This window comes from Mixophyes fleayi, chromosome 6, assembly GCF_038048845.1.
Source record: "Mixophyes fleayi isolate aMixFle1 chromosome 6, aMixFle1.hap1, whole genome shotgun sequence".
NCBI lineage: Eukaryota > Metazoa > Chordata > Amphibia > Anura > Limnodynastidae > Mixophyes > Mixophyes fleayi.
The window spans coordinates 91,828,141-91,852,061 of NC_134407.1; the positions used below are offsets into that span (position 1 = coordinate 91,828,141).

At 37.8% G+C, this 23,921-nt stretch overlaps 1 protein-coding gene and 1 long non-coding RNA gene across 2 annotated transcripts in view; both read left to right on the forward strand.

The window, feature by feature from the left end:
- Positions 1 to 23,921, forward strand: part of LOC142160338 (uncharacterized) — a 480,167-nt gene that overhangs the window by 307,791 nt on the left and 148,455 nt on the right. The window lies entirely within an intron of this gene.
- The window catches only part of SGPL1 (sphingosine-1-phosphate lyase 1), a 44,500-nt gene that overhangs the window by 17,372 nt on the left and 3,207 nt on the right, over positions 1 to 23,921 (forward strand). The window contains exons 5-13 of the mRNA XM_075217036.1: positions 2,172 to 2,251; positions 3,481 to 3,609; positions 6,024 to 6,112; positions 7,079 to 7,187; positions 8,122 to 8,220; positions 9,397 to 9,543; positions 9,647 to 9,885; positions 22,730 to 22,876; positions 23,372 to 23,492. Coding sequence (XP_075073137.1) covers positions 2,172 to 2,251; positions 3,481 to 3,609; positions 6,024 to 6,112; positions 7,079 to 7,187; positions 8,122 to 8,220; positions 9,397 to 9,543; positions 9,647 to 9,885; positions 22,730 to 22,876; positions 23,372 to 23,492 — 1,160 coding nt within the window. The remainder of the gene's footprint in view (positions 1 to 2,171; positions 2,252 to 3,480; positions 3,610 to 6,023; positions 6,113 to 7,078; positions 7,188 to 8,121; positions 8,221 to 9,396; positions 9,544 to 9,646; positions 9,886 to 22,729; positions 22,877 to 23,371; positions 23,493 to 23,921) is intronic.

Below are 23,921 nucleotides of genomic sequence, written 5' to 3' on the forward strand. Positions count from 1 at the left end.
CTTTAACTGTACAGTTTGCTTATGACTTGCCATAGCTGGTTTCTCTTCTATATTTGGAATACACAATGACAATAGATCTAATTAATGCTAATGGGCTAATCCTGCCACTTGACAACATGTTTATTGTTCAATTCTACCACCCAGGAACAGTAGGGTATTGTATAAAGAGAAATTATATAACCATGATTTGTTTGTTAATGGGTAACTTTTTACAAGTTTAGTCTTTCCCCTCTACAATTTAGAGGGCAATTTGTTTTATTTTCATTGATAAGTATTATAACCTGTCTTTGCTATCTAGTATTAAATAACACTAGAGTGCTGTAGTCCCAGCACTGAGCAAGCATACATAGAATGATTGTGAGATTCCTCTGACAGTATTTTCCAATATTGAATAATGATTGTGTGCTGTGTAACCTCTTTAGATGCCTTGTTTAATATCTGACCAGCGGTTACTCTCCCATAGACATGCACGCCTCTTTACAAATCTGCAAACGGAACTCCTTCTTTTTAGCAAAGTCTCACTCAATTCAGTATAAGTAGTCATCCCTATAGCTGTTCTTTGTTCTAGTGAGGCTGCATCTACGGCTCTTTACACCACTGACCAAAGCAACATCCTCGGTGGCCAAGTCAGACCGAAACCGTTCTAACAGATGGTTGTTCTATGTCATGCTTTAAAAACTCAGCGAGTGAGGCTTCGACTTACAGGGCTGTCATGTAAATGGAACTTCCAGAATTTCTCCTCCTTTTAAAGCGGACTATTTTAATAGGCACTATAAAGAAATTCGTCTAAGCAATCTTGCTAAGAAGTTTTATATTTCACTTCATTGGAAGACACACTCTCATCCAATCCATGACAAGTCTTCTCAGCTCCAATCTGCTTCCATCCACCCTAAAGGCTACACATCTTTCCATTATAAAACCTTCCCAAATAAATACATGTTTTAAAAAACGCAAAAGCAAACAAAAAAACGCTATCGGGAAAGACTTTAACACACCACATTCTATTTTTTTTTTTTTTTTAGGTCCACAGCCTCCTGTCAACTTACAGTTTCTACCGTTTCCACATCATCTGAAGAGTTGATATCTACCTTTCTTTATCCTTACTTAATCCCATCCCCTCACATTACTATAGCTATCCCTGAATACTCAATTCAATCTGATATCTGACCACTCCATTCCAAACAAATTATCAACTAACCTACTGACAGCTACATCTATTGGGCACTACTCTTTCCATTTCTCTTGATCTTTCGGCTGCCTTTAACGTGATACCCTAACTACTGAAAGTGCATTTTCCTGGTTTCAGTCTTGATCGTATAACCATGCTTTTCCCATTTCTCTGGTTAACTTCTTTACTTCTCTCTCTCAGGGCAGTGCTGCTCCCTGCTCCTTCCACCCAACCCCTTAGGCTCACAAGAATTCTATGGCTTCCAGTACCAGATATATGCAGATGATGGACAAATCTACCTGTACTTAACTGGGTTTTTGGCTCTCCAACTGCTTAGCTGCCACCTTTCTCTCACCCAGAACCTTACCTTATCACCTTCCCACTTGACCACTGCAATTTCTTGGTCTCAAAAAATCACTTATACATTCAAACCTTACAGTCTGCCATTTTCCCTCACATCAACTAACGTCATCATTTCTCATGCACTCACGTGTAGTCTTGTCTCCTGGGTGCCTTTTGCTCTGTCTGTTTCCTGTCTCTTACCCAATTTTATGAACTTTTAATAAGGTGTCTCATTATTCTGGATAAACATTACTGACCTTTGCTTGTCATGACAACTGAATCTCGCTGACTAGCCTGAATTTTTCTGTGATTATGACCAGCAACTGCCTTATGACTGTGTGTTGGAATACAGCATTGCCTGTGCTCTTTGTCCATATTGTTTTTAAGTATCTGTACTTCCCCAGGATAGTCAAAGATGTCTGAGTGGCCGTGAAGTATATGGGGCCCCCATTCCCTTTTACATTGCAAGCTTACTAGGGGCAAGGTTCTGTATAAGCAATGTTTTTACAATTACTCTGTCCGACCTTGTAGAATGAGAACTGTATAAATTAAAATGTAATGAATTAAAGAAATGTGTTAAATATATATAAAGTTTTTTTTAAAAAAAATGCAGTTTAAATTGACTGTTGCATATTACTATACAAATAATGTCCTGTCTTAGGTGAGGTGTCCTGGGACCAAGGGAAAGTGTCTGGAACTGTTTATAGTGGAGATGAACGTCTGACCCAGCTGTTTATAAAGGTAAATCTGTTTAAAAGAATAAAATGCAGGAGCATAAACAAAGTGATCACTGTCAGAACACATTATGGTATTAATCACTTATCTCCTGCCCATTTTATCTGTACCAGATCATCGTAATGTGCATAGCATAATCAAATCATTGGTATGTTCACAGCAGCAGAGTGTTTCAGGAGGTGACTATGTTGATCTTTCTTAGTGAGGACAGGGTTGCATGTGACAGGAGCAGTTTCAGGATGTGAGGAAGGGAATAGAGGCAAGCAGGAAGCCACAGACTGTGTTTGGAGTAAAGGTTCTCACTAGCATAGTAGTAATGTGAGGTTTCTGTCACACTGATGCTGGTCTATTGTAGTGTCAAAGTGCATAGTAAGTTTTTCTCCCCATATTACCTAAAGTCGTAGGGGATAGCTTTAGATGGAAAATAAGTACTAAAGCTATTCTACTCAGAAAAAATATTAATAATAATATTTATTATTCGAACATAGTCCACAGTGCTTTGTAATTTGGAACAAACAGTCGTAAAACAAGAGTGTGTATTGACAAACAGGTGTGCGGGCCCTGCTCTAAAGATTACAATCTATAGGAAAAAAGTTTGGGATTACAGGCCACAAAAAGCATATTGATTTGGCCAGCTTGCAATGGGAAGAGGTCCTTAGTGATACAGTTACATAATATTGCCAATTTTTTATTTTGTAGGTTATTTGAGTATAGAAAGTGAATTAAGGTAAGTTTACAGTGAGCAGTGTACAGGCGGTGTAATCGGGTAGAATAGATTAGGCTGTTTAAGAAGATGTATAGGCAATTTGATAAGCTTATAATTGTGAGTTTTAAGAAAACTCTCAAAGGTTTGGAACCCTGGGGAAAGTTTAGTTGTGTGAGGGAGGGAATTCCACATGATGGATGCAGCGCAATAAAAGGGAATGGGCGCAAGTAGTGAGTGGATGGGAGTTGCAGATATATTGAGACAAGTGAAGAGAGTTGCATGCTTTAGTTTTAATGCATTTTTCTCCATTTTACCAGCACATATGTGTAAATTATCCCTCCGGATTGCTGCATGCCTTTACACATTGACTGCCCATGTTAAATCGGCCATTACGAAACTGTAAACAAATGCCTATATTGTTTTGATAAATCACTCTTCAGTATGTCCATTTGGTGTGCATACTTTTTGGTATTTACAGTACAAGGTATAGTTTGTAATTGTTATAGTTGTTGTTGGTGGGTTTTTCCAGGTATATGAAAAGTTTGCATGGAGCAATCCTCTACATCCTGATGTTTTCCCTGGTGTGCGTAAAATGGAAGCAGAAGTAGTACGAATGGCGTGCACCCTGTTCAAAGGAGGACCTGAAACTTGTGGAGCAGTAAGTTTTCAAACTGTTAATCACTAAAATCCTATAAACCATCCCTCTATCGTTTTCTTTCTAGAAATGTAGATATTGCAAATTGCCTATTTTGAAAAAAAAATATTTAGCAAGTTTGCAAAATAAATAACTAAAAACAACTTTTGCATTTGGCTGGCAGAACCCCAAACCAGGTACAGTAGTTGCAAAGGGAATACTAGGTTTTACCTAACCATTACTGGCATAGCTCTTTATAAAGGAGTGCAGACAATCTCTGTACAGTTTGTCCTGGAAAATGAACTTCGTCCAAATAAAGTGTGTTCAAATCCTGTAGTACTCCGGTTTGATTATCTCCCTAATGTTTCACAGTACCACGGGTTATGCTACTCTGTTTAACACTTTCAAAAATGGTCACTGTGATTCGTGTGCTATACTTTTTCAGAGTTTGCTAATAAAATAAATGGGCTGCGTGCTACTTTAGAATTTAATTTTGAATTTAAAATTGGGATGTGAATAGGCATTCATGTTTAAATAAATCCAGTTTTAAATTGTTTCCTTGATTTGACAAAGGACAACCTGTACACTACATGGTAATTAATTTTTTATTTTTTGAAACTGCGGCACTTCCTGTACAAAGCATTTTATCAGGTTCTAAAAGCCACTCTGTGTTTTGTATGTGGCTCCAAATGTGCATATTTTCTGCTATTATGGTAAGAAGCCTCTCATTTTTCCTTACTTCCCATAGAGGTACGCAGAAAAATGAGCAGAAATTTCTGTAAAAACTAACGTGATGTGCCTCCACAAACTGTTCTGGAGACACATCTCGTCACCTCACGCCAAATTGCTTCTAGCCCTATGACGCAGATTTTCTAGTGACATGCCATAAATGCCCTGAGAGGCTATTACTACTTTGCTGACACCTTGCCATCTATTGCCTGGCAAAGCCTGCTGGGGCTTGCAGTTTCACAATACGTGGAGCGGTACAGGTTGGCTAGGCCTAATTTAGGCTTTAGCAGGGGTAGGACTTGGGTAATACTTTTTACAAATTTTTGTTTTTCTTCTTCTTTACACACTTTTTGTGTGTTGTCCTGTTTCAGTCTTCAATTAAATGTATTCAGAACCATACAACCAATGGCTCTGCTTGTGTCAGTCTGTTAAACTGTATTGGAATATTTTTGCTTGTGTTCATTGCACCATATTTTTGTATGTGTGTACAGAGGTAGCAGCTGTTTGCTCAGAGGGTTTTTTTGTGTGGTGGTTACTGATCTGACAGAAAACAGGAAGTTTGGTACATTCCAGCTGTACTTTATGCATAGATCTCACCAGACAATTACCTAATACATACTGTTGAATATATCAGTTCCCAGACATATCCAGCAGTATGATTAATTTTGTCATTTATTTTGCAGACCTTTTACACAGTTTTAAAACCTCTCATAAGAGAAGATCACTTAATACGTCATTAGTATTACTTGACACTAAATCATAAATTCAGTGTATTTAGTCACTAAAAAGCAGTTGATCAGATAAGTGTAAAATGCTAAACAGGCATTTGCTTTTGGACATTAGTTCAGATGTCAGTGATCACATACCTCCTAACCGTCCCAATTTAGTTGGAACAGTCCCTATTTGAATGCTTTTTTCCACCATCCCAACAGCTTGGTCCCACGTTTGGGAAATTTATGAGGTATTTGTCTTTCAACACTGCTCTGCATGGCAGAACAAAGATGAACAGGTACTATGCGCACTGGTGTGTACGGCAATGGAGAGAAGGTGAATACGGGGAGGAATGTGATTGTTCACATATCGCAGTGTTTTCCCCAGAAAATTTTGCCCGCCAGGTGGCATTAAGAAGCAGCCAGGTGTGGGGCAGTTGTAATACTTTGCAACATTTTGGGAGGCTATTGCTCACACCTGCCAGGACTGGTCAGACTGGTAGTCTGTGGTCTAACACACATTACTGGCTGTAGTGCTCACATAGTGTTTGTTCTAATAGGAGAAACAATGGTTTATTCCATTATAATAGGACTCTGTTGGGCTCCAAGAGCTGGGAGGCATGTAACCAGCCGGATGGAGCATCCGGGAAATAGGTGCTGGGGAGAATACTGTATGGTCACACTGGAATCTAAGGAAATGTGTGGATTTTTGTGTTTTTTTTGGCATGAAATTGTGGGGATTTTTTGTTTTCTTTGATTGTTCTAATTAGCATTTGAAAAATATAATTGGAGTATTAGAAGAAGCTCAGGCAACTCTTGCGTGTAAACAAGTTTGAAGTGATGGGCTACGTGTTGCACTAGTCCATATCAGAGCATTTAAATGTTAGCAATGGCACAAAGTAATGGTATGAGGCACCTGTTAAACTGCTGCAGGAAGATTGTTGTGTCAAACACACCTTTATATAAAACCGTTCATACGTCCTTGTTTTCATTTTGTAGGTGACATCCGGAGGGACTGAAAGCATCCTAATGGCTTGCAAAGCATATAGAGATCTGGCACTTGAGAATGGAATTAAGCACCCAGAAATGTATTAATTACTTTGCATTTTATTAATTTGATTTACTGTCTGTGTTTTTATGTAATCGGTTTACTTAAGGTGGTCACACTTGTTAATAGCCAGACATTTGCTGTTATTGCTGAAAGTGTGCATCTGTGTTAAGTTTAACCACACATGCAAGTCCCATGGGGCTCAATTAGTGCAGTGGCCTGATACTTACATGGATAAGTGCAGAACATGGAGTCGGGATAATGAGCAATGGAAAGTCCATGTATACAGGGCTTCTGGTCCTAGATAATCTAATTTTTTTTTTCTTAATATGGGAACCTGTTTCTTCTCTTAGCCGAAGGTCTAACTTGAGCTCACAGGTCAGAAATGCTTACTATTTTACTTTTGTCTTCTGAACTCTAATATGCACCATTGTCTCTCAGCTATTGTTTCTTTTCTTGTTAAAGTGTGATTATCCTCTCACAATACAATAGCTTGGGGGTGTAGTTTAGCCTACTGGCACAATATGTATGACATCATTGGGCATGGTATGGCATGTTTAGTGCAATGATCTTTCTGGAAAGGTCCAAAAATTGGGCAGCAAACAGACTGAGATAGCAGACACAACTCCCTAAGTTTGTCCATAGTCTGCACATAGAGCTTACTATATACTCCCCTGTTCTAGGCACAATAAAACACTAGATTGTAGAAATGGCAAAAATATTCTTTACTGTAGTCTCAAGAACTGACAGGGTCACTGAATTGCCTGTTATATGGTCTTTTATTTTTTATTAGTCACAAGTTCTACAATTTCCTTATGCATTTTTCATTTTTTTTTTAAACTATACATGCTGGGAGTTCATTCCACGTAGGAATCACAATGGCTGTGTTAAATTGCATTTATATATAGATTTTCTTTTTATTTTAAATGCAACATTTTCTAGTAACATTGCAATTATACTTTAATGTTAACTATGTATTCCCCCTGAATTTATGTATTTACTGTAGAATTGCTCCTGTAACTGCTCATGCAGCATTTGACAAAGCAGCACATTATTTTGGAATGAAGATAGTGCACATCCCCCTGTGCGAGAAAACCATGAAAGTAGATGTGAAGGTAAGAAAAGGCTTTGTTTACATGCAGGGAGAGCATAGAGCTGTTACCACCAGTGATTGGACTGAGCAGGTAATTGAAATGTTCTGGGCCAGGAGATGTGTAGTGAATGCGCTACCTAACTGGACAGGAGCCCTGGGCATCTAATGAAGTGCTGCATTTAGTGCACACATCCCATCCCAACCACTTCTGGTGGTGCTGGTATAGAATAATGTGGTTCTAAGCAAGTGCTAGTGGCTAAAGTGACATGGATTGTGTCACAATGGAGTATTCCTTTTAGCAAAGTTATTACCCATATAAAGGTGACTGAAAGATCTTTTCTTACAAATGGGGAAAATATATTTCTTTCAATACTTATTTACTCTTAGTGCATTAAATACACTTTCTTAAAGATGGTAAATGAGCTAAAATCTAACCTTGATGGCTCTCCCGGTGAGTCAGTGGAGACTGAAACATTTCTATCTAAGGCAATGACATGTGTTTACACCTAAAACATTTTGTCGAATATAGCACAATTTTGCTTGTGCAATGAACTTTGTTGTTAGAGCTGTATTTGATCTGTGCAAGGAAAGATATAATTTTCACATTGTTTATTGAATTAAGACAAGAAGGAATTTATTTATGACATGTTTATTTTGCAGTGCTTTCAGTGGTAGTTCAGCTCCTTGGGGTGGTTTGTATCTTTTTTGTTTCTCACATAATTGGATGCAGTTTGTTTGTTTGTTTGGGGGGGTGGGGGGTTAAACTTTGGGGTCAGGACAAACTACATCATGCAGACCTGAACTACTTCTCACATCATGGAGGAGAGATACACCCTACCTTACTTGCCCTAATGCCCATAAACAGAAACAATTGCTTGGCATAATAAATGTAGGTTACTGATCTTAGATTTTGCAGTATATATTTCCTCAGGTCTTCACTTTTTTGTGCTTTACAGGCAATGAGAAGGGCCATTTCCAAGAACACGGCCATGTTAGTTTGTTCAGCTCCACAGTTCCCACATGGTATCATTGACCCAATAGAAGATGTAGCCAAGGTAAGAGATCTTGAAATTTAGTTTCTCAGCTAGTTTTTATGTCTAGAATCTCATAATTGAGGTAAAAGAAGAATGTTGCAATAGATCTTTAAAAAAAAAAACAACAATCTGACCTGCAACTAGAGTTGGAAAGTGAAGAATGGGAAGCCATTTTCACAAACTTGTTCCGAATGTCCAAATGTATAAATCACACAAAAATAATGATAAAATTAATTAATAGACTGTATCTTACCCCAACAAGACTTCATAAAATGTGGCCTTCCCAGTCGAAACTTTGCTGGCGGCAATGCAATATACCAGGGGATTTGAGACATATATTCTGGAACTGTCCCCATATACAGTCGTTCTGGGTACAAATCTTCCAGTTAGCTAATAAGGTTACTAGACAAAATCTCTCCCCTACCCCGGAGGTCGCGTTACTGCAGCATTACCCCCCCCCCCCCCCCCCCAGTTTCCATTACATGCTAAATATGTCTTTAGTCATATTCTGATTTCCGCAAGGGCCTCCTTAGCTCAAGGTTGGAAGTCGCCACAGATACCCTTGATATCGAAAGTAGTGGCCAAGGTGCAATTCAGCTTTGAAATGGAGACAGAGGGGATGCTCTACTCCACTGCCACCTCGTCCCCGATAATGAAGTGGTTCAGCTGGCATGTGTATGTTACGGACGGAGAGGGAGCGCGTCCAAATCGAATAGACTCTGATCTAATACCTGCATCTCCTACACTTAGAGAAGTTCCCCAATGTTCCTATTAGTTGTTCCCTGGTGACCATTCAACTAGTGTAACTTTCACGAATTGGAAGGGATCCTATTGGGTTCCTCCCCTCATATGTTCAATATGGTTTAACAGCAGAATTGTCTAAGGTGTTCCTCCCCACTATGTACCCTTCAATCCTTCCTCTTTTTATTTTTGTGTCCTTTCCTTACCCCCCCCATCCCTTTCTTCTTTCTGTACCCCATAATTCTGAAAAATTAATAAAAATACTATTGAAGTAAAAAAAAAAACAACAACTTATGGAAGGTTTATTGTAGTCTCACTCATTGCAGTCTGTCTGTTACTACAAAGCTTTTAATAATTATCTAACAACCACTTAAAGGACAATATGAATATCAACTGCAGTTTGTGGGTTTTATTTGAAAGTTTTGTTATTGATTTATTAATTTTGTCTCTGTTTAGCTGGCACTGAAATACAAGATACCGTTTCATGTGGATGCCTGTTTGGGTGGGTTCCTCATTGTGTTTATGGAGAAAGCAGGTTTCCCTATCCTGCCATTTGACTTCAGGGTAAAAGGAGTGACCAGCATATCTGCAGATACCCATAAGGTAAAATAAGCAAGGGGGAACATGTACAATATACTACAGGATATGTGACACCTTTTTAAAAGGGACTTATATAAGTTCTGTCTTTTTTTTTTTTTTTTTCCAGTATGGTTATGCACCCAAAGGATCCTCAGTGGTACTGTATAGGAACAAGGACTATAGGAAATACCAGTTCTTTGTTACCTCAGACTGGCCAGGTGGACTCTATGCATCACCTTCTATAGCTGGCTCTCGACCTGGTGGGATTATAGCTGCTTGTTGGGCAACAATGATGCACATCGGTGAGGATGGATACATTGAAGCCACTAAGAAGATCATTACTGCTGCACGGTTCATCATAAAAGAGTAGGTTTTTCCAGGTTTTTATCCATAAACTCCTGTTTATTGTAAATTGCATGGCTGAATTGTTCCAACTTAACGGCAGTAGGTTATATATCAAGCATACTCATTAACCCTATAATTGCCATAAAAGCAGAATCCACACCTGTGACACAAATGTAGATTGTGTGTCTCGCATACAGATGTACACAAACACCATTTTTTAACCAACGTCCATGATGAGGAACATTGACATGAACACAGGATGATCTTGATCTACTGGTGGTATAGCCTTTAAGTCTTCTTATTTCCAGAATTTTTAAACATGCACTAGAAGGCTTTGGATGTCACTGACATTCAAGACTATATTCTAGCATGTTGGCACATACTATTCTAATAAAAGTAAAAATAATGTTTCCCTTTTTATAGGTGTTGCCAAAAAACACACAACTATTATATAGTTTCTTTATTGGAGTCGATACACCTTGACCAAAATTCCAATAAAGTACACATTGAATATTTGGGCAGAATGGTGGCACTGTGCTGCCTCACAGCACTTGGTTCATGGGTTTGATTCCAGCCAGGGCCCTATAAGTGTGGAGTTTGCATGGGTTTCCTCAAGGTGCTCCGAATTCCTCCCACCCTCTAAAGACATAATGATTAAATAGCTTTTTAAATAGCTCCTGACAAAGCTACTCCCTACTGTGATTAAATGTTCTATGTAAAGCGATTTGTCTGTAAAGCGCTTCGTAATATATTGGAACTATATAAATAACTGTTAATAATCGTTTATTAATATGCAAAATCTCTACACCCCCATCTAGCAGCAAAAGTAGACATTTTTTTTTTTCTTCTTCTGAATTATTACTGAGTCATGTGGATATTTTTAATGGGGAAAAGTTGTGTTGGGGGGGGGTGGGGGGTTGGGAGTTGCTTGGCAATGCAGATATTATTCTGCAACTTATTATGTGGCTTTCACAAGTTACTAAGAGCACTGCGTAGTTGTACAGACAGAGGACACTTACATTTGTATATTGTTCAATATATAATTCACCAATTTTTTTTTTTATGCCTGCCATAACTGTTATGTCTTTCAGTAAATTGTGCATATTAGCAAACAGTACTTTTTTTTTCTGCCAAAGTGAATCAATAATTTCCCAGAAGACTATGGGTTAGATTTACTAAACTGCGGGTTTGAAAAAGTGGAGATGTTGCCTATAGCAAGTAATCAGCTTCTAGCTGTCATTTTGTAGAATGTACTAAATAAATAATTGCTAGAATCTGATTGGTTGCTATAGGCAACATCTCCACTTTTTCAAACCTGCAGTTTAGTGAATATACCCCTATGTATTGAATGAGGTCTAAAAAATTTATCTGCTCATTTTACTGGTTTCAGTGAGACCATTCCATGTTTAGTTCAGCAATACAGCATTACAAGTTGGAAACACAAAGGGTAATTTACAAACTAGCTCTAAGGTGCAAATGTCCAGTAAGCCTTAGTCCGATAACAATTAACTTTCTGTCTGGAGCAAGGTAGACAATGGAAGCAAAGGGTTGATCATAATGCATTTTTGCATCTTTGAGTAATATTCATGAATAGCCCACACTGTATACAGTCTCCTTAGCCTTACCTGCTAATACACATTTTACAAGCATGGGTGCAAAGGGCAGAAATAGGTTTGGTGCTTAATACAGAAGCATACCCATTAACTCTTGTTGTGAACAACTGTCAATAAAAGTTAGCAGATTCCTTTAAATAATACAATGAATCAGGCCTTGGTTCAAACCTAAAAGCAGCAGCTTATCGTTTGAGGGGAAAAAAAAGGAAACTAACTTTGCAGACAAGTAAGTGATGAATAAATTTGGACTGTGTGTAATTTGTCTTCTACAGCCTTTAAAGACTTTTGCCTTAAAACTTCCGAAGCTTGTAATAACTTTATTACATATTTGTAGTATCTGCAAATCAGATCTGTACTCTCTTTTAAATTGAGTTCCTACTCTATGGCAGCCCTTACTGATGAGTTATCCCTTATTCAGCTATGTAGACTGAGGCACAGCTACAGCCTCATTGGGCAGTGTGACCCAAGTGGCTGATATCACTTCCGGGGTTACTGGTCATCAGTAGGCCTGCAGTAGCGTTTGTGTAACTGTTTTAGTTCACTTATTCTTGGAGAGACAGCATCTATGAGTCAAAGCACACAGTCTGCAGCATGGATCCAGAACCCTTCCAAAGAAGCATACAGACACCCATTCTAGGTAAGCGCCTAGTTAGGGGTGTTTTTACTTCAAATATAGCCGCGTTAGTTAGAAATACATATACATCCCCCTTCTTTAAGTTCTCTCGCTGAGCCTATAGCTGGGAAGAAGAAAACTCTTATAACCGCAAATGGGGGAGTATAACAAATCTAAAGAAGCGTTATGTATAAATAGTAGTCCACATGATACATTGCATCCCCTGGAACAATTTTACAGAATGAATTGCATGGACAATTAGGTATTTTGTATTTAGTATCAAAAGAGAAACTTCAGGATAGCCAGGAGGTAAATATATTAAGCTAAGAGTTTTCTTTCTGTTTTGAAAAGTGGAGATATTGCCTATAGCAACCAATCAGATTCTAGCTATTATTTTGTAGAATGTACTAAATAAATGATAGCTAGCATCTGATTGGTTTTTCAAACCAGACGAAAAACTCTCAGCTTGATACATTTACCCCCAGTTCTCAGGTGTATATGGACAGCATGTGGAAGTCTCTTCAGTGGAATCTGTATATTCTTATGATGAGTGATCTCTCCCTGTTCAGTATCTGACGATCTAAGAGGAACCAAGATTTTTTTTATCCCTGAAATAGTGGACACATTGATTTAAACATTTTAAAAGAATTATGGGAATCCAGGTTACAACAGCCCGTTTTTTCAGAAAAGTAGCACAGTCACAGAGTATTTATAGTACATAGAAAGGTTAATAAAATCCTAAATAGACAATTGGAAGAGTAGGAAATGCGATAACCGAATTACAAGAGATTGGATAGTATGTATATGTTCCAGACAGAGGAAATCGCTAGGTGCCATGGTAGCTTGATAATCAGCTAGGACTGGTATACTGTTAGCAGATGGGGAACTTCTAACAGACCCTATGCACAGAAAAATCTTTTAGCACACATCATGTTTCATCAGGAGCAGAGTTTAAAGCAGGAACATCAATGCCCTTGATATCTCGAGCAATGAGAATTTGCATGGACTACTTGTATGAAGATTTACAAGGAAAGGTAAAGCAGACAGAATCTGCTACAAAAATGTAGAAATTGTGATGGAATTGATTTCATGTGTGAGGCATTCCTGGACACAATCCCGTTTTCAGCCAGAAGCATATTCTCTACAGTGACAGCCAGGAGAGCCCTTTGGCCGTGCCTGTGGATAACAGATAATCAATAAGTAGGTTAGCAACACTTGCTTTTGTATGAAAATAAATTCATAGTGGTGTGGATAGATACAAAGAATGACTAAGCCTCAATTTCAGAAGATAGACTCCAGAAGCTGCAACAGTTGAGTTTCCAAGTCTGAGTATTACAGATATTTTCATCGACCATAAGTGTCCTCCCATGGGCAAGATTGCACATGAGAAATCTCCCGATAGAAGTGCTCGCAATCCAAAGTCCCTGAGTCAGTTGATCAGAATAACATGCAAGACCAGGAAATCTCTCTATTTGGTGGTATTTTCCAGTGATGGACTTAAAGGGAGCCCTAATGGATAGTGATGACTACATATTCAAGCTGTAGAACAGTGAGGGGTTATATAAAAGAGGTGGCCTGCCATATTTGTGGCTCTTCAACCTTCAAATGGGCTGCACAGGGAACTGAGGGTACAACACAGTACACTCTCTCCATTCTTCCAAATATGCTGTGTGTGAAGAGGAGGTTATGTGATGCAGAATTTGGTTGCCGTTGTTTTGATAAGATTGGGAGCAGCCGATTTGAGGGGCCACAAGTGAAAGCTTGATGGGCTGCCTGTTGCCCACCATTGCTCTAGAGGAAGGGGAGTTCATCTGTAAGCAGAAGTAGCACATTAGGAGCCTGAGTCATTAAGGAAAGTTAAGGCAAAAAAAAAGAGTAAATGTTCCCTGGGACAAACCATGTTACAATGCAAGGGGGTGCAAATTAGTTTATTATTTTGCACATAAATCTGTCCCCACATTTTAAATTCACTTCCCCCTCCAATGCTATATGGTTTTGTCTAGGTGCAAAGTTACTCTTTTTTTTTTTTTTTTTTTATGCTTTGCGTCCTTTAATGACTTAAATGAACATAAATGCTGCAGAGCAACTACCTAAAGCTCATAGACAATTGCACAGTAGTGATGTTTTTAAAACTACAAGAGGGCACCAAGATCATGTCTGTGCTGAATGTATGAACAATGATTGTAGCATGGGCAGAGGACAGTTTAAAATGCATGGCGGCCCTGTGGACAACAAAATGACAGACTACAGGAGCCAGTATCTGATTCATCCAGGAGAATGGAGCCTAACCAGGACGTGTTCCAACAGAGAAAGATTTGGGGTACAGAAAATAGACCTAATGACAACATGTCAAAATGCCAGGTAATTATACTCTCATTTTAAGGATATAAAAGTAAAGGGAATAGACGGACTAACAAAACAATGGAGTTACTAACATACTGGCCTTGCTTTTAGTGATTCACACAGGCATGGGAAATGTGCCTAGAACAGTCATGGCCTCTGTTTCATTGTCCAGATCTACTGGATCAGGGGCCCATACAAAGGGTCTGTCATACAAATCCAAAGAATCTATCCTTGAGGACCTGGAAATTGAATGGTTAATTCTCAAGGACAAGGGAGTATGAGAGAAGGTAGCTGAAGTATTACTACAAGTAAGCAAGAAAGAAGTTTCTTCAAAAGTGTGTTACCCTACCCTAAGTACTGGACTTTCGGCAGGAGGGATTGCAGAAGGACTTGACATGCAGTGCATTAAATGTGCAGATTTCACCAGTTGTGTTTTTTGAATTGGTAGCAGATGATTTAGTGGGAAAATTTCTTCAAGCAGACAAAAGAATCCTCCTCTGCCATAAATCCTTTGTGGATCCATCTTAATTTAGTCTTTTTGGTCCTAGATTTCTGTAGTATCAGAAACTTTTGCCCCCCACAAAGAAGACCTTCTGCAGAGGTTCAGTCACATCCACCTGAACACTGGGTGAACTTCATGCATTGAACTGTTCTTCAACATTTAAGGTTACTAATGACGACAAACCTGGAGTCTTTAAATTTTTTATTTGCAATTACAAACAAGCAATAAACAATTAGTTGACAGTTCCAGATAGTGAGCACAGAATGAAAGTAGCATCCTTGGCAAGAGATCTAAACAGATATAAAAATAACGTCTAAATATCGAGTAGTCCGAAAACAAGCAGTATTACTTAAAGTATCACTATCGGGAAAGTACTCGTATACCTTTTAAACGTGAACAAATTAAATACTTTTTAGAGCAATATTAAGTAATATTATTAAGCGTAATACCTCGACTAGGAACACAAATGTGCAAGCTGCAATAAACTAATGAATACAGCAAATTCATGGTTCGTATCGCTTATAGATTAATCAACCTGTATTCTTCCGCACCTGTTTAGGGGATGGGAAGCCAAATAACCTAGGAGATATATTTAAGGGAATACAGTGACCTTATCAAAAAAAAGAGACAAAGGAGATTACTACATAAACTCTTGATGTTAAAGTCCCTGTTCACAGTACTGATTGATATCATGCATGTAGTAAACTTAGGTACGCACACGAGGAGGGGGATCTCTAGTAATCTGCGCATAGCTGCCTATATACAAACCAGGTAGATGATTCAAACACTTCAAGGATGCTATTCTGTTTAGCTGCTGGTAAGGAACCCACTTAGAGTAAAATTTACGATATCTGTGTATATGTGTGTGTGTATAAAAGAAAGAAGTTCCAATAATCCTGTTTTTACTTCATTTAGAAAGTGGGAGGAAGGGATTTCCAGTTACACAGAGTTGCTTATTTTAGCAACTGTCGTCATGACTGTTAAGACCAGTTCAGTATTAAGATAGGGCAGGCTATCCTTCCAGATATCAAAATTTTATAACAGCAATGGAATAGGATCCCTACACAAAGCCACCCCAAAAGTTGAATTCACAAAAGCTAAAATCTTATTTCAAATGGCAGACCTGGAAGTACATATAAAATTGTTTATTATCTAGAGAATGCTTATGAGAAAGTTGGTGGAAGAAATACAAAGCGCCATCCAGCTCAAATACATCTCTGATAGAGGCGATACCTTTACATTTCCATTCTAAAAAGTGTTTGTTGGACAACCCAAGTTCAAAGGCAGGATTACCCAAATAGTATTATATATGGTAATTGCAGGAATTCACTCCTGTTCTCTATTAATCACGAGCCATGTATCCCAAAATAAGCTATTTCTCTCCACTATGGAGGGTGAAGGTGAGGGGCTGAATGGAACAAAGCCGCCGGGGGAAAAGAGTGCAAAAAGTTCTTCTTTCAGTGCCAAATTGACATAAATATCTTCTTGCAAAAACCACCCCAAGACATAGCGGAACAGGGTAGAATGAGCAAAGGCCATTATATCAGGTAAGCTGAGGCCTCCCCACTTTCTGTCCAAATGTAGTTTTGATCTAGCAATTCTAGGCTTACAATTCCTCCATAGAATATTGGAAAACATTTTCATCATCATCATCATCATTTATTTATATAGCGCCACTGATTCCGCAGCGCTGTACAGAGAACTCATTCACATCAATCCCTGCCACATTGGAGCTTACAGTCTAAATTCCCTAACATATACACACAGACAGAGAGACTAGGGTCAATTTTGATAGCAGCCAATTAACCTACGAGTATGTTTTTTGGAGTGTGGAAGGAAACCAGAGCACCCGGAGGAAACCCACGCAAACACTGGGAGAACATACAAACTCCACACAGATAAGGCCATAGTCGGGAATTGAACTCGTGAACCCAGTGCTAACCACTACACCACCGTGCTGCCCATTTTGGTACCAAAACATGTACCAAAAACATTTTGGTACATTTAGCAGCGTCTGCTGCGGAGATACAGACAGGGAACATCTGCGACGAGTAGGCAAGCTTTGAAAACACTACAGTTTTAATAACAGAGTATCTATCAAGCAGAGAGAGGTTTAGATCTTTCCCAGTATAGTGGAAATAGCACTAATTATGAGTGCATAGTTAATTCATATGTACATTTTGTAGATTAGCTGAGATATACTGTATATACCAAACTATTTAAGCTTGTCTTTCGCTATTTTAAATTGGGATAATACACTGCGGACATCAGGAGCAGGGGAACAGTTGGTAAAATTAGGGCCTCTGACTAATCAACATTAATATTTTAACCAGCAAAAGAGCTAAACATTTCAAATGCCCCCCCACAATAGAGACAAAAAAGCCTTTGTCTTGATAAAGCCATCTAACCAGCGAAACTAGTGTTTGCGTCTTTGCTGGCTCCACTTTAGTATCTTTATGAAAACATACGAGGAATTAAGAGATTATGCAACTATATGAAAGCACAGGGCCAGATTCAGGGCTGGATAGGCCTGGGGCTGAAAATTATATAGGGCCTATTGTGAGAAGTGCTGTCCCACCAGAGGTGTGACCATTGATGTGTGGGTAAGACCAGCTGTGTGTGGGCTTGACCAACACCATGGAGAGCATAGCTTGCACTTACCTCAAACCACCTACATATCCCTCCCAACTTACCTTATATAAAGAGTGCACCACTAACTGGTTCATGTATGTAAAGTGATGAGTGGAAATATGTCCCAGTTGTCCCTCATGCCGGGACAAGCTCCTGCCTAATGAGGACAGTCAATTAAATCAAGACTATCCTAATCAAATTGGGACAGTTGAGAGGTAAAGGTATATTATTTTATTGACCATTGAAGACAAAAATACAAACAATGATTAACTGATTTTTATTTATAAAGTGCTTTAACTGCTTCTCAGGTTTTTAACATTGAATAAAGTACAGGGTGCTGAAAACCTAAGAAAAATTAAAAAAAACAAAACTTGAATCTATGAATAAATATATACAAATACACTGTCTATTCTCTCCCTCTTTCTTCTCTCTATCATGTGATTGAAGTGAGTTTTACTGTGAAATTATTGTACAGGTTGTTTCAGTACCACAGAAAATGTTGATCTCTTGGCATTTCAACAGTCTGTAGAGTTTACAGAGAGTGGTGCTCAAACCAAAAAACACCCAGCGAGTGGCAGTTCTGTGGTTGGAAACATCTTGTTAATAAAAGGTGTCAGAAAAGAACGACCAGCTTGGTTCCAGTTGACAGGAAGGTGATGGTAACACAATTAAGCATGAGTGGTATGCAGAAGAACATCTCTGAATGCACAGCACATCCAACCTTGAAGTGGATGTGCTAAAGCAGCAGAAGACCAGAAATCGCTCTTGTGACCACCACACAATACAGAGGGCAGCCATGAGACTGCTACGCAATATAGAGAGCAAAATATGATTTTTATTTATACAAATAAACTGCAGTTAATTTGTGAGTTAATCTGTTATTTTCTTACCTTCTAATACCTAAAATGGCCAAATGTATAAGATTTGTAATATAGAACTTCTTTCTTCAAGTGTTCATTCATCTGAGCAGACTTAAAAATACAAGTAGTCAAACACTGTTAACTGCCAGTGGCACCAGGGTATAATCTCCATTGAAAAAGTTGATTTGTCACATATCCCCTGTTAAAAATAAATTGTTACCTATTGTGTTGAGCGCCCCTGACCTTCGTCTGGGATTGGGTATGAAGTATGTATTGCACGAGTCACACAGCCTCTGTAGGTGCAGCCCCCACCCCACTCAGTAGCAGGCAGCCTCAAGTTTGGCTGCTAGTCGCTCTCCAACAACAGGATCGCCCCCTGGCAACGAGGGAAGCTGCCGGTGAGCAGACATCACCATCCCGTACTGATCATTGCCCCAAACCCCCCTCCCACTCCTATGTGCCCTTACAAAAAAATAATTTTCTTTTTCTCCTGGATGGCCTGGAGCTACAGCCCCATCAGGTCCATTGTTAATCCGGCGATGTGAAAGCCTAGGAGTTTAGGTTAACAAATCTCCCAATAAGCCCCAATTTAGAGTTGAGTACTTAGGAGGTAGCCACCAAATCAATTCCCATTCTCAAGTGGACATAGATATAGAGCCTTCAGTTGGCAAGCTGTAACAAGAGCATACAGTTGTGAACACTATCAGGAGGGTCTGAACAAAGTAGCCTGAAATGTATCCTTAGTGAACAGTATGAGCAGCGGTAATCCAGAATGAAGAGAGAGACTGGCAGAATTTAACCTCAGTATGAGAAAAGTTACTAATTATATAGAAGGGAATGTAAATCCCAAAATCATAGATTGACCTTCCTTATTTATATGCCTGAACATGGAATTAAAACCTCAAGAAATACAGGAGTTAATTTAAGCGCACCCAGTATTTTTAATCCACATTCTTTTATTTATTCACATTTCCTTTCATATTTTGCTGTTTTTTATTGAATATACTTTAAAGAAAGACAAATTAAGGTTAATTTTTAATTAAACAACTCCAATAGACTATCAAAAATAATAAAATAGAAAACAAGGGAGAATTCATTATTGCACCACTTTGATCAGATCTTTTTTTTTTTTTTTCTTACCTCCTTTATCACTAATAGAAAGAGTTTAGTGGTTGCACCCTGTCCTTAACTAATGAGAAATCTCTCAAAACTGGAATACAGGGTAAAGTAATCCCTCTCTTTCCCCGTTTCTTTTTGGACTACAGAAATTGTAAGAACACACTGAGGGAATGTGCAATATTCCCTGAGTGAATGATTACCGCAATAAAAGCTGCAATGTATATATAAATCAGTGAACATTTTGGCAAAACTATGATGATGATGATCACTGAATTACTCTAAAATAATGATGAATACAGTCCAGTGAAAAGTTTGGGAGATGTGTAACACTTATTGAATCATTGAAAATAAGAAATGTGACACATATGCAAACTAGCAACAAAGTGTGTAATATTTATATATTTATATAATTAATGGAAATAAGTCTAATGTGTCCTATTGTTGTATGAATGGGAACACATGATGAGAGAACATTTCTGAACTGAGTGAATGGGAGGAATGCACACTATGTCATAGTAAATGAGACTGCTACTGTGGGATGAAAGGGAGAAAGGCAAAATCAATTTTTATAAGTTCACAACAAAAATGAACATTGTATATCTCCCTTCATGGATATTGGAAGAAGTTGAAAATGAAAACATAGCGTCAAGCAGTTGATGGAGCAAGTGAATACTAATTGACTATTATATTGTGACTAGAGAATGTGATAAATTTATATGATAAGTAATAAAATAAGTTGCTCAAATGTGTTCATGAGAATATTATAAGCCATCACAAAGATATCAGTGATTTCTGTTTTCATTGAAAACATCTTTCTATATAACCCAATAAACCCTGAAACAATATAAACAATTTGTCAAAAGATATCACACTTTTTATAGCTAAAAAAGAAAGAAAATACATTTTGAATGCCCTAACTAATGTACCGACGGCCCAAGGAGTAAAATTGCTTATTTCCATGTCTTTGAACTTTAATACGCTTTCTGTTTCTGTTTATCACACTATAGTTGTATTAATATTTTGCTTGAGAACAAAATAATAAATAAATAGAAAGTGTCAACAAATCTTTTAATGGATAGAAATAAAAACATAATTTGAAATTGATAAAATGGATTGTCCGTGCCTCCAATATAGACCTCTTTTTTCTCTCTCTTTATAATTATGGAAGTTTGTTCCAGGAGTGCACCCCATAGTGAAAAATAAGTAATAGTAATAGACTAATAGTAAAAAAACAAAAAAGTTAATGCAAAAATATAGTGGGAGTCATCGGTAATTTTATATTTATGTAAATACACAGAATTTGATGATCTATTGCGGATTATGGATTCGAATGTGGTAGTACACATACAGATAATCTGTTTGTAATACTCGAAGGTCCACGCCAAGGGCAAAAACCTTCAAAAGACACAGCAGCAAGTTGAATCTGACAAATAATGGTACAGGTTTATTGGAGGAATGAACGAGAGGTACCAAAAATATTGAAGGCATATTCATCAAGTACATTTGGAACCTCATATGATCATAGAGCTCAGACTTTGGCAAATTATTATTATTACTAATATCTATTATTTCCATGGGTTAATTAAAAAAATAATATATAGTTGTATTACATTTGCTTGTTCGAAGAACGGCAGATCTTGATTTAAATAAACACTAATATTTTTATTGTGATATACTTTCTTTTGCATACCATAGCAATTTATGTTGTTAACCCATCATTTAATTTAAGTGTAGTCACCTACTAAAATGACAAAGTCAAACATCTTTTTAGTACTCAGCAGGACCCACCTTTTGCCCCTAGAAAACATTCCCCACACAATTATACCACTTCCAGCCTGCACAGTTTACACACAGCAGGATGGATCCATGGATTCATATTGTTTACTCCAAATTATGCATGTAGAAATCAAGATTCCTTGGACCAGGCTTCAGCTATCCAGTTTTGGTGAGACTGTGCTCACTGTAGCCTCAGTTTCCTGCTCTTATCTGACAGGTGAAGAACCTGGTGTGGCCTTTTGCTGCTCTTAAGTTTAAGTCTCAACGTGCTTTGTATTCAGAGATGCTCTTCTGTATTTCACTGTCGGATTAAACCAGTTTGGCCGTTCTCCTCTGACCTCTTTCATTAGCAAGGTATTTTTGCCCACAGAACTGCTGCTCACTGGATATTTTTGTTTTGCGCACCATTCTCTGTAAATTTTAGAGACTGTTGTGCGTTAAAATCCCAGCACTTTCTGAGATATTCCTAAACATCCCAGCTGGCACTAATAATCATTCCATGATCAAAGTCATTTAGATCACATTTCTTTCCCATTCTGGTGTTTGGTCTGAACAACACCTGAACCTCTTGACCATGCCCACATGCATTTATGCATTGAGCTGCTGTTTCATGATTGGTTGATTAGAGATTTGCATTATGAACAGTTGTACCTAATAAAGTGGCCACTATTTAATATACATATTGTTATGTACGATTATCATCATTTCATCATTTATTTATCATTTATTTGTTTATATAGCGCCACTAATTCCACAGCGCTGTACAGAGAACTCACTCACATCAGTCCCTGCCCCATTGGGGCTTACAGCCTAAATACCCTAATATGCACACACACACACGGACAGACTAGGGTCAATTTCATAGCAGCCAATTAACCTACTAGTATGTTTTTGGAGTGTGGGAGGAAACCGGAGCACCCGGGGGAAACCCACGCAAACAGGAAGAACATACAAACTCCACACTGTGAGGCAGAAGTGCTAACCACTGAGCCACTGTGATGTCCGATTATCACAAGCATAATAGTGGATTTAATACTGTACACTCGTTATCAGCGTGACCTTATTTCAGGACACATCTCTTTCATATCATTATTATTAATTGACTTACCGTATACTGAAAACTGTTATATAGCTCTACATATTGGGAACTCCAAACCGTGCTGGAAATAGTATATTAATATTTTTTTCCCTAAATATACATGTTAATTATTGCATGACTTTGGGAAACATGGTGCACTAATTTTGTACTTTAGTTCTGCAAATGCATCCTGTGTTTTGCTATATTTATATGGTTGATATCCTTTGTTTTGAAAATGTGTACCTAATCTTCATATATTATAATCTAATGTATAACTTTACAGTTATTTTTTGCATATCACATCATATGATTTTCATTTTGTTTACTAAGGTTGAAGAAGATTAAGGAAATTTTTATTTTCGGGAATCCTGAGGTATCAGTGATTGCACTTGGTTCAAACGATTTTGACGTCTATCGCTTGTCAAACTTTTTGACCGCTAAGGGCTGGAATCTGAATACTCTCCAGTTTCCACCTAGGTAAGTGATTTTATTTAGAAACCTGTTATAAAAAGCAAGAGTGCAGTGTTGCAGTCTGTTGTGGCTGGCAGACAAATCATGATTTCATACAATAACAATATCATTTCCATTGACACACCTGTCATGTAGCAGAGACTTAAGGGAGGTATATACAAATGTATTCTTTTGCAAATGTTAAGGAAACATGATAAAGTATACATTTGATGTAAACGAAGGGGCACTGGTGAGATAAAATATTTTTTATAATTTTTTTCAAGTACCTTAGTAGGATATTCTATTTTATTTTTTCTTTTGTAAGTGCTTTTGGTCATTAAAGGTAGACTTGATTTTCATAAACTGTTTCATCACTGGTCATGTGACTCTGTAGCTGAGGTCAGGAAGCCATCTGAAAAGCGCATATACATTACTAGTTGCTTAAAGATTATTGTGTAAGCTGTTAAAGTTAAAATAATACAACATGCCATTATGACATTTGCTATCTTTTTTATTTGACAGTATTCATATATGTCTTACAATGCTGCATACAAAGCCTGGAATAGCACAACTTTTCATCAAGGATGTTCAAGACTCTGTGTCAGGAATAATGAAAGATCCTGGAGCCAAAACCACTGGAGTGGTAATTATTTTTTTTAAAAAATACTTTTGAATTTACATTATGCTATTTTGTTATCTGTCATTTTATGCAAAACTACACATAAAACAAATATCTGAAAGGCATATAAATAAGCTCATGTGACAGCTGCCTATGCATTATAACTAAATAATTTCTTTGGAATTTGCATGTCTGCATGACATTGACCATGTACTGGGCAGATGTAGATATTAATGAATTTGTACTAGAATTATCTGATCAATTGAAATCAGATTATACTTGGGCATTAAGCTTGTTCTGTGGCAGCAAACTCTGTGATAATAGAACAGCATCTATACACAGAATGGCTTGGCTTCAGTGTTATAATGGACAGGAAGTTGGCTAAATGTAGGAAAAACAATCCCCCCAAGATTAAAACTTTAACTGAAGGTTTAATAGAAATATAACTATGTA